Raw genomic sequence first — 16,336 nt, 5'->3', positions numbered from 1 at the left:
AGCTCACGAATCATCCGGTGGATGGGGATCACAGCATCTCGATCTGTCCGATATTGCCGGCGGTGCACTGTCGAGGTCGCAATTGGCACACGTTGCTCTTCCACCCTCAGGAGTCCTACTGCAGACGGGTTCTCTGATAATCCAGGCAAGGTGTTCAACTGCTTACTGTTCTCTGCCTCTACAGCAGCTATTCCAAAAGCCCACCTGAGTCCCTTTGGGTCTTTGTAATAGCCGTTCCGGAGAAAGTCTATGCCTAGAATACATGGAGCGTCTGGGCCAGTCACAATAGAATGTTTCTTCCACTCCTTCCCGGTCAGGCTCACCTCGGCCTCCACCAGGGTCAGTTGCTGAGATCCCCCTGTCACACCAGCAATGGAAACAGCCTCTGCCCCCACCTGTCCCAATGGTATTAAAGTACACTGCGCACCAGTATCAACTAAAGCATCATATTTTTGTGGCTCTGATGTGCCAGGCCATCGGATCCACACTGTCCAGAAGATCCGGTTTTCCCGTGCCTCTCCCTGGCTAGAGACAGGGCACCTCTAACACTGGTTATTATTCCCTTCCTGGGCATACATACTAGAGGTTCCTTCAAGGGGATCTGACACATCATACCCGGCAGCTCGGTCATGGGAGGTCGAGGCTACCTTCACCTTGGTGGAAGTTCCTCGGTTAGAGTTTCCCTCTTTGAGCTGACGCACCCGTGCTGCCAGGACAGAAGTGGGTTTCCCATCCCACCTACCCATGTCTTCCCCATGGTCACGCAGGAAGAACCACAAATTGGCCCTTGGGGTGTACCCTCTGTCTCTAGCTGGGGAATGTTGGGCACTGAATTTGGGGCCTGTAACTCGCACAGGGGCTGCATTAACTTTCTTCATCTCCTCCCTCATCTCCCTCATCTCCTCTTTGAACTCCTTAATCACAGCTGAGATATGAGCCTGCATTGGGCCATTGATCATGCTCTCATAATTCCTCAGCTTGTTGGCAACAGAACCCACGGTCTCTCGGTTAGTATCTGCATCAATTGTTGCAATAAAAGTGGTGTATTGAGATGGCCCAAGGTTTGCTAGGCTCCACAGCATTTGCCCTGTGCACCTGACTTTGTCGGGGTCATTGTCATGCTGTCCATCCCTCCCGAAGAGTACCTCCAATATTGCTACTTCCCTCAGCTGTTGGATCCCTTCCTCAAGGGTCTTCCAGCGCATCCTATGGTGGTGCTCCTGCATTCTTTCCCTGTGGACAAACCTCTCTCTGACACTCATTAAAAGCCGCTCCCAGAGAGAAAGAGACCCTGGCTCCCTTACAAAAATCTGATTCATACCTGAGTCCTGGGTCAAGGGTCCCAAGTTCCTTGCCTCACCACCATCCAGCTGCACGCCTGTACCCATAAGATCCCAGACCCGGAGTAACCAGGTAGTATAAGCCTCACGTCCCCATCGCACAATGTCTTTGTGCAGGTTACGGAGACTTTCCTACCTCAGGGACTCGGTGATGATTGCAACCTCTGGCTCCCCTGTGGGTTGTGAGGTTCCTCCATTCCTATCCTTATCTGGGTGCTCAGCTTTCATCTTAGACCTCCTTGTTTCTACCGGGGCAACTGCTGCTGGCTGTGACTGCCTTTGTGGTTCGGCTGGACCCTGGACAGTTGTAACACCTGTGGGTTCCACTGCTGTACTATTTGGCTGTCCCTCTTGAAGGCAAAGTGAGAGTTTCTCAATAGCTGGGGAAATGCACTCCTTCAGCATCTGACTCATCTCACATATCTCCTTAACCAGAACCCCCACCCAATCTGGGTGGTTCATTTCTGAGACAGACTGTGGGGCAGGGTCAGGCTCTGGAACAGCAGCATCTCTAGTCTCTGGGGCAGGTGTCAGGGTAGTTCTCCATGTTAATCTTCCCTTATCTCTGAGTGCTAAATATAACAGGCATATCAACAACACCACCCATTGTATGACATCATTAGCATTCAGAGTGGATCTTAACCCTTCAAAAACTGGTGGAGCAGACCCAAAAAAATGGTTAAAAGGTTGGGAGAAAATCTCCCCTGGTGTCATTTCTTCACAATAGGTACCATTATTAAGGTAACCCCAAAAACACACAGTTAGTGTATGATAGCTCTGAATCCATGTACCTGCCTTCCAGAGGAAGTTAAAGATCCATGAATTCCTCACCTTATTGACCCATAAGCCAAACTGGATAACAGCCACAGTAGCCTTAGTTATAGGACCCATATCTAGATAAGGGCCTGCAAATGGGAGAAATACAGCCACGATCACGTGCCACCCAAACCAAGGTAAGCTAGACCACATGGTGACACTCAAAGATGTTTCTATATCAGTACACACAATTAGATTACTTAAGAACTATTATTCCCTTTTTCCTTTCAATGCCCTCGAGCCCCATGTTGGGCGCCAAGATCTGTCTTAGTTTGAAAAGACAGGAGTCTGTAAAGGAAGGCAAAAGCCTCCTGTGAGGTGGGAAAGGTAAACCCCCTCCCTCCCTCCGAATTACCACAATTTCAAAATAAAAAAAAAAAAAAACAGCTCTCAGGCAAAGGTATGGGAATGGGAATAATAGTTATTTACTAGAAAAAACTAAAATAGAAAAAAAAGAACAACAAATGTAATTAGTACAAACAAAACTACTGATACAGTCAGAAAACCTGACACCCTGAGGAGTCAGGGTGTTGGTAAAAGTCCAGTTGGATGGTGGCTGTGCCTCCTGCAGTGGCAGATGAAATGCTGCTGAAGCAGAGATCCTGTAGAAGGGTATAGTTCTCTGTGAAGGTCTGGTGATAGAGTAGATGGGCCTGGTCCTCCTCTGGGAATCCAGCAGGGAAGAAGCTGCTTCTCTGGGAATCCAGCGAAGATGGCTGCTCCTCTGGGAATCCAGTGAAGAAAAACTGGGCCGATGGCTTAGACCAAGCTTATTTTATGCAGGTAGGAATGCTTGGTTCCTCCTTCTGGGTGGAGCATCTCACAATGGGATGATGTACCTTATCAGTCATGCAGTGAGTCACTTAATGGCCCATTAGCAGGAGACATCTCCCCGGAGGGAGACATTGTTCTTGGAAGAGATAAGATAACTGCCCCCCACCTCCAACAGATGGCAAATAGAATACATTCTTATCTCACAAATCCAGGACAGGGTGTTATTATGATATTTCTCAAATATTAATTCTATTAATAAAAGATTGGTAACAGCCGATTCCTTCCCACCATTTACATCCAAAAAGCTATTTCCATTGTACAAAAATTATTTTCATTCTCTTAGAAACACCTACTAGTATATTATCCACTCATTCTTTACCTTCATTAACAAAAAGCACTCTTCTCATTTTAGAGGACAGAATTACCTCATTTGCTGTATCAGCTTTTGGCTCTTTGTTCTCTTATGTAAGAAAATTTTTGTTATACTCACAGCATTGCCATGCTTTAGTCAAAGATTTCTAAAAGGAAAAAACTTTTACTCTGAATTTCCTGAACAATGAAATGCATAATGAAATTTCACGATGGTTGTTTGAGACAGAATCTGTGAGTTTCACACGAGTTTTTTGTATTGGTATAATTGTTACATCAACATTACATTAAAGAAATGTATGTGAACACCAGGATTGCAACACTAATGTGACAATTTTCCTTTTTTTTGTCCATTGCCTTAAGAAAATAGCTTGGCTTTGCTCTGACGAGTCATATCCTTGCGTATGCGGCATAATATTCCCCTCTAAAAGTAGTCTTATTGGAGGCAACCTAGAGACTTTGGGATTAAAGCAGCAGTAAAGTATTGGCATTTAATGTAAAAAAACCCAGCTATTCTCTTCCCCCCATTTCACAAACAAACTAATCTATTTCTTAAGTAATATGGGATATGGTCTTCTCATTCACAGAGCTGGTGTTCACTGCATACACAAGGCTATTGTGTCATCTGTTTATTCCAATAAATCCCTCTTCAGACTTTCGGTTAATAAAGAAAAAAGGTTGCACATAATTTTATGTATCAACACAACACAAAGCAAAATGCAGTAGACTAAGTCAGAATGCAAGAGTGCTTTCTGCCTAAAACAAGTATAGATGTTCCAGATGAAACACTCTTGTAGTCTTGATTTTTCTCATGCACGGTCTCAGGGAGAATTAAACAGGCAATGAAACTCACATGGTAAGGTAAGAAACAGAAGGCCAATATGAATGGTTTTCAGTTCTTAAGTTAGTTTTACTCAAAGTTTTCATATTTGCACATGTTTCTGATAAACGAAAGGTTAGAGAACTTTAAACTGATTCCTAATTGCTAGATTATTACAGCCTTTCAGAAGCCACTTTCTTCCTAGAACTCCTGACCAGAGCTGTGGTTAAGTTGATTACTTTAAAAATAAAATTTGGTATCCTCTGTTCTAGTGTATATCAGTGAAAATATAAAAGTTCAAAGACAGAATCGGTAAGAAGAAGATGTAACTTTTTTATGTCTTAAATTTCTATCCTCATTTCAAGACCTATCCTGTTAAACAAGTACAGGATAAAGTTTAAAGGGAAAAGGAGAAGAAAGAGCTCTTACTTATTGGCTTTTTCTTTGCAGATTTATCCACTGCAGACTAAAGAGTGAAAAGCACTTCAGTGACATTTGCTGTTTCATGCCCGAAAGCAATAGTGTCAATGTGATGTAAAAAATCCTACGAGTAGCCCCAGGTGCTGAGAGAAAAAATCCTGCTCTCTCACAAGATCAATATCTGCAGCACACAGTCATAATGGGCCACATCCATTTTAGAGAAGAAAAATTAGTCCATCTCTTCTGAACACATGGATTAACTTTGTAAACATGCCATTATCCAACATCGTTTATAAATTATTTACTAATTAGGAGAACAGAATTCCCTGTGGATCATAATCTATAGCCTATATGCTTAGAAAATGAACATTATGGTAGGTTATCTCCCTGCCTATGCCCTATTCATAAGGAGTATTATTATTATTATTATTATTATTAATATCATTGACAGTAGCAATCTTGGATTGTGCTAAGATTGTATTAGAAGAGTAGATGAGTTCAGAACAAAATCATGAAACACATAACTTCTGCTTTAGCTATTGAAGACAGCAATGCTACATGCATCTCAGACAGAGATTCTCAAATATTATATATAAAAATAAATTAATTAATAGATAGAGTTATTCTCAAATAAAAGCAGAAACCCTGCGTTTTCACAACATGGTAACACATATATTTCATTGGACTTTTAGTTATTCCACAGGTAAACATTCCTGGCATTTCAGTCACTTCAATATGGCAGCTCTAAAATGGGTTTTCTTTTTTAATTGAATGAGTTCCACAGCATACATTTTATAGTATGATTTGAAAACTGTATGAATAAAAATTTAATTACTAAAGATCTCTAACTAATATGCAGGTCTTATATCAGACATTGCTTGTTTCAGAATGAATAGTTTTTAAAGCTAGTTTCAACTCAATTTCCTTAAAGAAATCAATTTACTTCTGCCGTTGTCCCATTTCATCTTATATATGGGAGGGGGTTTAAAAGAAAGATTATTTCTTCTGTTTCTTACTATAAATAACAAGATGCTTTAACACAGAATTCATGGAGATTAGATACAGATTTATTTTATGCAGTAAATATAGGAGAAAAACATTTTTTCTTTTCACATGACAGAAAAATCCTTGGAAAGGTACTTATTAAAATAGTGTTCTTAGCCTTCATTAGCTACCTGAAATTCATCTTCCTGCCTGGGAAGAAACAGCTGCTTCCTGTTGTCCTTGCCAAGAGTTATTGGTCCAGTTAATCCTCTGTCTCCATATATCCAAAGAGCAGTTCTTGCTTCAGTTCCCGCATTTCCTGTCAGTATTGACAGTTTCCATTCATCATCCGAAGGAAGGGGACACTCACCACCTTGGGAATTTCTCATTTCCTCTGTGAAATACAGAACGTTAGTGGGAGATGAAAATTGACATGAAACTGCCAGTTGCTGCTGTAACTTCAGCACATAAGGAGGCCATAACAGCAGGGGGATTGTATTTTTTCATGGCAAGGGAGATAGTCTGAAAAGATTGATTTATGTTTCTTGTCTGGACCAAAATGTACTGATTAGTTGAGCTACAAGAATCAGCCGTAAAAGAACAAGTTAACTCTGGCATGTGTTATTGTCATATTCTTTGTACATATTCTGGAGCAGAGTAAGGATGCCATGGTGCAGAACTATGACTATTAAACTGACATTTCTGGTTCCTTAGTCTGACATTTAGAAATAAATAGAATTCTTCCTCTAATGCCTTGTGTTGGGACATCGTTAGCAGAGTCATGTGTCTGAGAATACAGACAATTTTCATTTCAAATTAAAAAAAAAAAAAATCAGGAAATAGACTTTCTTCAAGTTAAATATGAACTAAATACTGTAAAACAAACAAGCAAACCCACAAAAAGCCAACACCTCAATATAGCTTTGCCCAACCATACTTATGCAATGCCATAATTTGGATTAAGGCATGCTCTGCATGAATGAGACAATAGCAGCACAGTAGCACTTTATGAATAAATTTCACAGCTTTAATGGCTGAGCAAATATAATTTTGTGAAACATAACCTTCACTTTAGAACAGCACCTAGTGATCTTCCCTCTACCGTTAATAGAAATAGACATACATGCAGAGACATCAACCGACACCTCTGCACAGGAGATTTGGAAAAAACAGACTCTAATAGGGTAAAGGAATTTAATTTTGAGTAATTTAATCAAAGTGGAATTTATAAACATCAGATGTCTGGAACACTACTTTTCCATAATGGGACCACTGACCATGGAGCCCTCTCCAAAAGAGGGAATCCTTGCTGCCAGGAATTTATAGTCTGTTCTGACACAAGAAGCAGTTATAAGCCCCAAATTTGAAAAGATGAACCTACACATTGCCAATATACTGTGTCCTTCGGGGATTCCCAAATTGTTCACATGAGCATTTTCCATGTGACTGAAAAAAGAATTTTTAATATGCCACCAACATGAATTTGCTGAGGAATTCCCAGTGCATCACTGTGGAGGTTTCTGCTGCACTGCGTAAGTTATGTAGTGCTATTAGAGTCCTTTCCTGTTTTATTTGCTTGATTAAAATACTGTACTGGGTTTCTCTGGATGAAGTTTTTCCCTTCACTTATTGCACTGCCCTTACATCAAAGGAAAAGAACCGTTTACCCAACCAAACAAGATCAAACCAAAAACAGACATAAAAACAAGTGATGCAAAAGCTATCACTCACCACTAGCATAATTTTTTCCTTACAAGTTGTACTCAAAAAGTTGTACTCAAAAAAAAAAACAAAAAAACAACAAAAAACTGTACTGTATACAGTTGATTGGATCATCAAGTTGCTCTATATTTAAATCAACATGGTAACTAAAGCACCAAAACTGAATAATGTTCCACTAGAATTGATATCCTAATTGATGTGAAATATTTACACAAGGAATTGCAAAGGACTTAGGATCCAGTACAAAGTTCTATAATAATAGAATTACAGGAATCACAGGAAATTTAGCACTGGTAAAGATTATGATATTTAATCAATTTTTAAGAAATTCAGAACTGTAGTAGCATGACTTCAACAGCAGTGCTTCTAACAGTAATAGTATGACTTTGGATTATGTAGTATATAAGTAGTATGACTTATGGTCATAGTGATTTAGAATAGGCATTGCTGTCATAATAATGGCTGGTTTTATTGTATTCTTCATCATGACTGAGAGCAAGTTGTTCTGAAAAGAAAAAGAGAAAGAAAATACAAACCCCAAAAATAAAACAAGAGGCAAATATTTAGAGTTTACCTGAACAACAACTTAATTACACCTATGTTTCAGTGCCTGAAATAACAGCACTATAGCAAAGTAATTGCTTTGGTATGATAATTTTTTTTGAGAACTTGATTATAAACTTTCTGTAACTGTAGTTAGCTAACTTCTCACCTGTAACTCTGAAAGCCAGAGTTCCTTCCAGCTAGCTAAAACTACAACTTTCTTACAGCAAAGAGATTAAAATGTCCATAAAATGCAAAGGTATTCAAGAAACAAGGAATCCCATTCTGCTTCATGTGCTCAGGACAAGAATTCCACATTTGGGCAGTTGCTACCTGAAACAGTTACTGCAACCTCAAACTACCACATCTTGGAACAATTACAATGTACAAACAATTCACAGGCTTGGAATACTTTTTTGCCTCATAAATTATTGTCTCTTTTTACAAATGGAAATCAGTAGCATTGATTTGCTACAGGCTAAAAATATGCCAGTCTGAAAAGAGGATTTGATGGTTGCCCTGCATTACTCATGGGATTTTACACACTTCATGACACCATGCTGTAAATCTATTGTGACAAAAAATTAATTCTAATAGGCCTGCATGAGAATGATGGAGTCAGAACTCTTCCCACCATTCCACAGAGATAACTATTTTTAAATTTACTTACTTATCCTAAGTGTAACACAAAAAGAAAATTATCTTGTCTCACAAGACCATATGATTGAGTGACACTTTTAAAATGAACCATCAGAAAAACTAATCTCTGGAGCAGAAGTCTGGGCAATATAGTTGATGTATTTTTACTACATCTATGTGTATCATTATTTCTAATGTTAACTGAGGTGGAAATGAGATCAGATTTTATTTGTATCTTATAAGTAAAATATATTTAAAAATTAGTCACAACTAATAATACCAGACATACAGGAAAAGAATGTGGAGGATATACAGACCATTTCTCAGAGATACATTCTGTTAATTCCAAACCACAGAGGTGTTCTCAAGGTCACAGACTGCATTTGTGTCTTGGAAGATAATGACATCTGAGGATGTGGAAGCTGAGACCTGACATCATCTCTGTACAGTAAAAGAAGTTTCTTGAGGAACACTGAACTCACACTGCAATGGGAGAAGTCCCAAATGCTGTAGCATGGTTTTCAGTTTAATGAATCCTAAATCAGTTATTATTTGTGAAAACAGAAACCAAAACATTTACCAGTTAGCAGACACAGACATAAAAATGAGGGTCTGGTCAGCCTAAGAGTTAATATGCTCTGAGCTTGCCTGCTAAGCCTACTGCTGGATTGTATACTCAGTACAAACACCACCCTTTTCCAAATATTAACTGGGAGTGAAAAATAGAAAATGAGAATTTAATGAATATCAGTTTAAAACTCAAGGCCCACCTGTACATGTCAAAAGATACATGTTGAGTGAAAAATATCTTACTAAAAATGATCATTTTATTTGAAAGGCAGAGTAACTTTGATATTTCTATTAATTTTCCATAAGCAGAATCTATATTTATGAATGCCAGAAAAACTACTTACAGAGTGCTATAGACTCTGTGTAACCAATTTCACGGCAGATATTGCTTCTATAAAAGGATCCTTTGTATCCAACCCTAAAAACACCCAGCTTCTTTGAAAACAGGTTTGATGGCTTGTGTATTGTTGCCACGGGTTTCAGACACAGCATATCTGCTGACAACCCACCACACTTTGGGAAAGCTTTGTGACACAATGATACAAGATGAAGTCTGACAGATTAGAAATTGGGTGTTTTGAGCTAAAAATGGAAAAAATATTGCCAAAAAGAATTAAGTATTTATAGTGATTCACACCTATGCTTTGAATTTAACTAGAATACTTAGTTAAAATCCTGCCTGACACTTCCCATTGTACCCTGTGAACAAGGATGTCACATGTGAAGTCTTGTTCTCATAGCCAAACTTTTGATGTACACTTTGAAACAGTCTGATGATCAGTTCGAAACCAAATCAGCAATCTACCTGAATTGTTTGCTACATAAGTGCCTTTGAAAAAACCTGTAAGTGAGTAATTATGTCTCCCATACTGGAAGTTGCAACATAATCTTTTCTTTAAAGCTCTTTCAAAGTACGATATGTTTTTCCACCATGTGAAAGTGCTTCAATGTGCTGTTTGCAGCTCAGTAGTTTCCATTTACCCCACCCGCTTTTTATGGCGATAGGACACGATTCAGACTGTCAGGGTCTTTGGGTACATTGAAATCAGAGATGCAGGAAGCAAACAAGATCATCCCCACTCTTTAAGACATGTACCAGTCTCTGTTTTGTTTAGTTGTCTTGTTCCTTAGTTTGGATGTTGAATATTCCAAAAGTTCTTGTCTTTGACCATTTATGCAACTTCTTTAGCTAAAGAAAAAGCATTTTATTCTAGAAAAACACATCTGCTAGACCATGACCCAGAAGCATGATCAGAACATTGTTTATCTACTCCTACCTGCCAAAACATAGGTATAAATCTAGCATGCAATGCATCAAAACCTTCCTCTTTCCTCCAGTGAACAATAAACCATGAACATGAGAGCATAATTAAGAAACGTTCAGTTCTTTCAGTGAGCTTTAGATAGGGTTCTGCACCATATCAACCTCTTAATTTCCACAGAAATAGTCAATCAATAGATTACTAATTAATTTCAAAAAAAGGAAGTTATTTAACAAGTTGCTCAACCCGATGATTGTTGCCTTATCAATAAACCACATTCCAATGCTTCTTTTAGAAAGAGAGTAACTGGCAATGAATTTTCTGCAGTGTGTTTGTGTGCGAAATTCAATAATCTAGAAAAGGCACTCCTTGTCTTTCCTGAGGTAAGTCTCTGCAAACATTCACAGAGGACAAGCATAAAACATGTACCTCAGCTGGTTTGTAAACTGTCACTTACTTGGGGGTGGGGGAGTTGAAGACCTTTGAGGTACTGGCTCCTGGGCTTTTGCTGGTTGGAATTGAGATTCTCTGAAGCCTTTCTTCTCTTGTTTGCATGCTGCAGATGTTCCCATAGGCTTTTCCCGGCCAACTAAAACAATGAAATGTAAAATCTGTCTCTAGCTAGAAGCCATTTGGTTTTTCTTTCTCAGAAGCTAACAACAGATCTCACAGTTGTTCCACACAATAGACATCAAAATCTTTTCTGTATTGTTAGCTGAACGCTACAAAAAATGGAAAAAAACCCTGACATCCCATTTAAAATCCATTCAATGTTTTAAAAATCTAAGCAAAAATTTAACATTGATGTAGGAATAAAATGACTTGTTAAAATGTAGTTTTCCGCAAAATAAACTTCTCCACCCCCAAAATGTTTCCTTTTTTGGGAGTGGGAATGCTGAAATGAAAATTGCTAGAGGCCATTTGAATAATATAAATTGATATTGTTAATATGGACATGTCAAAGAGACAATATTTGTTGTTTGCATAGAACATATTAGCTCCTTTTAATATTCCTTTTAGTGAGCAGCACAGATTTAGAAGGGTTGAAGCCTGTGACAAAGTAATATTTAGCTTTATTTAATGATACAAGGAAGCACTGTCTTGTTGAGAATTTCTATAGAAAACACTGGTCCTCCAAAAGGTAATAAAGGAAAATAATTTCCTTGTTTCTAAAGGACATAGTGATTAAAATATTCCTATCACCCTGCAGCAAACAGGAATGGAACAGTAGGGATATGCTTACAGTGACATTCATAATGCTTTAACCACAATATACATGTAACAGTTAGTAAGAGTGGTTGTAGGTTTTGTTATTCTCTTTTTGCTGCTGAAAGCATTCAAGATAAGCTTGTTCTGCTTGTGTATGGAAAAAAATCTGACCAACTCCTCAATTGCAAACTGATGTCCAGTTTAGCTTTTTCACGAGTTGTTTTGTTTCCTGTTCTCTATAGCCAAGTCCACCAGATAAGAACATGTTTCCTGTAGAATAGTGTTTCCTGAGGCTCTCATCTAAGTCGGCTGGCTGTCTTTGGTAGGCCGTTTTTCACAAAATCAAAAACTTTGTTCTCCTGAGGAGAAAAAGACAAGCAGGCTACCCAATGATAGTGATCCAGACTGTGCTGAGACCCAGTTTCTGAGTCCTGGCTAGTTGACTAAGTCAGCTCTCAACTGAGGAAACATTTTGGCTGCAATAGCTCTCAAACCTGACTATGGGACAGAGGAATGACATAATGAATATGCTGGGTGAGGAGTACAATGTGTTTCACATCTCTGAAAAAGAAACTGAACACTGCCAAGTAAGCCTTCTTGAAAATCTCCTCATTGCCCTGTAAAATCAGGAAAAACTGTGGTAGATTTGGCAGTAAAACAACATCTCCCAGGGTTCCAAAATCTGTGGCCAGAAAGGGGAATACACCCAGGAAGTCAATGCCATCTTTATCTTGTCTCCTGTTTCAATTGTCGTTTTCAAAACCTTAATCGTAAAACAATTGACTTCTACTGTGCTATTATTATTATTAATTATCATTACTGTTGTTAATATTTTTATATAAAGAAAGGAATTAAGTTAACTGAATATGTAGGAGAAATTAAGTGTGCATACAATGAACTTTTCATTTTTAAAACTACGGAAACACAAGGGAAACTGTGTCAATGTATCTTTTACACTTTTGCTTTGAATTTTATCAGTTAGAAACACTAATTACTAAATAAAACCAAAGACTATTGAGAAATCACATACATTTGATGACCTGTGGGTAGAAAAAGATATTTCTCTCTCCAGTGTTAACAACTGGTTTAGTCTGGCCATCTGGCAGAAGACCGACATATATCCCTTTATTTTGCACTGATTCCAGACTCACAGATCCAGTTTCCAAATTCTTCTCAATTTTAAAATGACAATATTCATCACCTGTTCCCTAAGAAAGTGAAAACAGAAACATGAATTCAACAATTGAATTAATGTAGCTAGAGGATGTTTCTTAAGTCTTAATTATTACTACTTTCCAGTAATATTTCAGGTTAATTTTACATCCTCCACAATATGTTACTACATTACTACAACATTACTACAGATACAGAGACATACCTGCACCTAATCCCTGTTTATTCCTTTATGACCAGAAAGACTAATCATGTAAATTAGGAAAGTGAAAGACCAAGCAAAAACATTGATGTTAGGATTTAGGCAAAGGCTAGGACATATTCAAAGGAGTTTCCCTCCTAGACAGTTTCCAGAGGATTAAGGAATGTGAAAATATCTATTTCAGAACACATAGGATATTTCTATACAAGTTTTATACATAGCATAGATTTGCTAATGCTACATAATAGGACTGGTATTAAATAGATGTAATTTTTTCCTCAGTTTCATAGCTCTTACAAGTTTAATTTCAATACCTTTACCCAATGTCACTTTTTTATCCAGACCTCCTGATCCATTGGTGAGAGCACTGCTGAAAAATAAGACACTCACAAAGCCTATATTCAATATATGGATCAAATATTTTAATCTATGGAAGTGTACTGGAAACAATGAAAAAACTCTCATGGGCCTCATACTTACAGAGCTTTACTTCATATTCAGTTGTCTTAAACTCCCAAATAAAAATTATCCAAGAATATTTCTCATATAAATGTGAGAAACATTAACTTAGATGAACAGAATAACATTTTAAAAGTCAGGGAAGTTTCTTATGTCTTAGTTATTCTTTAATGGGTCTTATCTTCATCATCTATCTAGCTGTACATAAGTTTTAACTACATCCACATTCTCAATAGTTTAAAAATATAATCAGATCTTTACTGATTCAATCAACTGCCAAACTGACACAACACCTGCTTTTGCTACATTTTTCTATCTTTTCTTTGGCAAATTAAGGAAAAGATTTGAAACGTTTTAAATCTGAACAAAGTTTTATATCAGTTTTATCCAAGCGAACTAAAAATATTCTCTCCTATCACTGTCAAAACTCAAACTATCTGCAGAGGGAAATACAAACAAGAATTGCTGCTTACTTTTCCATCACACTGGTCATCTTTGATCTTCAGATACATTCTTGGTATTTTCACACTTTCAAACATGCAGAGTCCAGAGCCGATTTTGTGCACCTTCCAGTAGGATTCCTGCTGCTGCTGACCTGCTCCACTGCAGCTCCCATCAGGTCTAAGGGACAGAGCCTGGCAGAGGCTTGTATTGAGCAGAATGATGGCACCATGATGAAACACACCCTTTAGATCAGAAATAAGAAGTTTTCTGTGAACAGCACAGCTTTTCTCCACATTAAATTTTGATACAAATACAGCTCCTACTGTTCTGTTTTAAGCACTTACTCATGCATGTCCTTGTATAAAAGATAAGAGTTAGTCTCAAGTAATTCAAGTATACCTCCAATCTTTGAATATTTGCTGCTTTCTGTGCAGGCACTAACCAGAGCAGTGGAAATCCTTCCCTACTCTGCAGCATCCCTGCTTTTTCTTGCTGAGCAGCACAGCACAACATCCAGAGCACAAAGACAGTGGCAAATTAAGGGACTTGTCTCTTTTCAACAGCAGCTCTCATGTGCTACTTTTCGAAGGTCTACAAGGGAGTTCAGGGTCTCTTATCTTCCCTGTGTTACAGCCCACCCTATTTGCATGTAGCAGCTGCAGCATCGGCATCTCTCGCCCCGGGAGAGCAGCAAAGGGAACCTTCCCAAGTGCCGCCTACCTGTTAAACTGTTGTTGGGCTCCACCTCGTGGAAGAGGATCCCTCTTTGAGCTCGCAAACCTCGGAAACTCAGTTAGAAATTTTAAAAGAGTCTTCCTAATTTCCCTCTCTCCACCTTACCTTGACGTGCACAACAAATTCTTTGGAAAGCCGGGCATATCCTGTTGTTTCATCAGCTACTTTGCCTTGGAGATTGAAAGCCACAGTGTGACCTGGGTAGCTGGCTGACTCCAGAATGGCACAGCTGTTGGGTTGAAGGTGAACACGGAGCTCACAGCATGCTTTGTCTTTGCTCTAACATAGTCAAAGAAGGAATAATAAATTAAATGAACTACATGGCAAAATCCAAACTATCACAACATAGTTTCTGTGTTGTTTGAGTTCCCACAATACTAGCAGTCTAGTACAAAAATATTTTCATTTTTTCAGATTTGCGGTCCTTAAACTTAGGACTGAAATTGTGGACTCTGCAGAATTTGACAGAAACAGTTCATTGCAAGATGACACAGGTCTGGTAATAATTTGAAATATACTTGAGTGCCTCAGTTGGAGCATGTGTCACAGCCTATAAAGATGGCAAAGAATATAAAACTGATTCAGACAGGAAAGGAACCACAGTAACTCTTGGCCACCAGCCCATCTTTGGCATAGTTTGCTTTTGTGTTTGTCCTCATTCATTTATACTGTTCTCACAGAAAACTCAGATAATCAGAAATTTTACATGAAAGAGTAAAGCAACACACTTTACTCCATGTTTGCCTGTTCAGCTTGGCAGTCTCTATGACTCCATTGTATAAAATACATAATTTAATATTTTATCAAAATAATAATACATATTTAAATATTTTATCAACTCATCATCATTCTCATATTTAAATAAAACCAACATTTTAATTAATATAAAATGCTAAAAATCCAATCATCTAATAATTGATAATGCTTCTGATTTACATAATCTTAGAATTTTCAAGACTACAAAGAATCAATATTTCTAGGAAAATTTTTCATTTTCAAGGCACTACCTTCTGAAGAAAAAGCTAAAAGAACTGTCTATCAGATTCAACATACCTATAAAAGTAAAGGAAAAATTGTACGAATTTTAGATGTAGTTGTGAAACAAGTGAGTAAGCATGTGTCAGAGTCTGCCTGTGGATGTGTTATGCCCCATAACTGTCTCCGATGGTCGGGAACTGGGACCCCGAAGAGAGCCCCCTGGCCTGGCTGAGGTGGAACGTTTGTCGAGTCTTGAGAGGACTGAGAACAATAGTAGCTCGTTACAGTGGACTGAGCTGACTATACTGACCATGCTAAAAGGGTACAGCTTGCAGCTTGATCCTGAGCACCCAACCTTAACACAGGTGCCTGCCTTGGCCATGTGCCACTTGCCTGGTTCTCCTTGGCTTCATGTCACTTGCTTTGGTCCTTGCGTTAACCAACCTATAAGAACTCCGAAGATCCCGAACATCTTTGTGATCACCCCACTGGAGAAGATCACGTCTATGGGCATCTCTACACCTTGAGGATTTCCGACTCTCCACGTTGGTAGCTATAATCCCCTCCCCCTCTTTATCTTTCTCACTATTTTCTATTTTCTTTCCCTACTATCGCATTGTGGGCACTAAATAAAAGTGCATTTTTTGTTTAAGCAAATTGAGTTGTCCCCTGCTGTGTGCACTTTGAGATCTTCAAAACGAACCATCAGGTTCCCTGCATATGTTTGCGGACCCTGACAGCATGTCCTCAAAGTACAATTAAGTCTGTATTATAAAGCCAATTGCAATTTTGTGTTGCCTTTTTTGAGGCCTTTCACCAGAGGACTGAAAGCTTCCCTGTGTGAGGGGAGTTACCTGGGTGTTCCCACCTACACTTC

At 38.5% G+C, this 16,336-nt stretch overlaps 1 protein-coding gene across 1 annotated transcript in view; it reads right to left on the bottom strand.

Annotated features, from left to right (window-relative positions):
* Positions 1 to 16,336, bottom strand: part of RP1 (RP1 axonemal microtubule associated) — a gene marked incomplete at both ends in the record, with an annotated part of 171,442 nt that overhangs the window by 124,083 nt on the left and 31,023 nt on the right. Inside the window, 5 exons of the mRNA XM_083858160.1 lie at positions 5,715 to 5,917; positions 10,717 to 10,848; positions 12,499 to 12,676; positions 13,776 to 13,988; positions 14,587 to 14,760. Coding sequence (XP_083714286.1) covers positions 5,715 to 5,917; positions 10,717 to 10,848; positions 12,499 to 12,676; positions 13,776 to 13,988; positions 14,587 to 14,760 — 900 coding nt within the window. The remainder of the gene's footprint in view (positions 1 to 5,714; positions 5,918 to 10,716; positions 10,849 to 12,498; positions 12,677 to 13,775; positions 13,989 to 14,586; positions 14,761 to 16,336) is intronic.

This window comes from Zosterops lateralis (assembly GCF_965231275.1).
Source record: "Zosterops lateralis genome assembly, chromosome: 1".
Taxonomy (NCBI): Eukaryota; Metazoa; Chordata; class Aves; order Passeriformes; family Zosteropidae; genus Zosterops; species Zosterops lateralis.
Note: the sequence above shows the minus strand (reverse complement) of the source record. Positions and strands in the feature narration are given on the sequence as shown.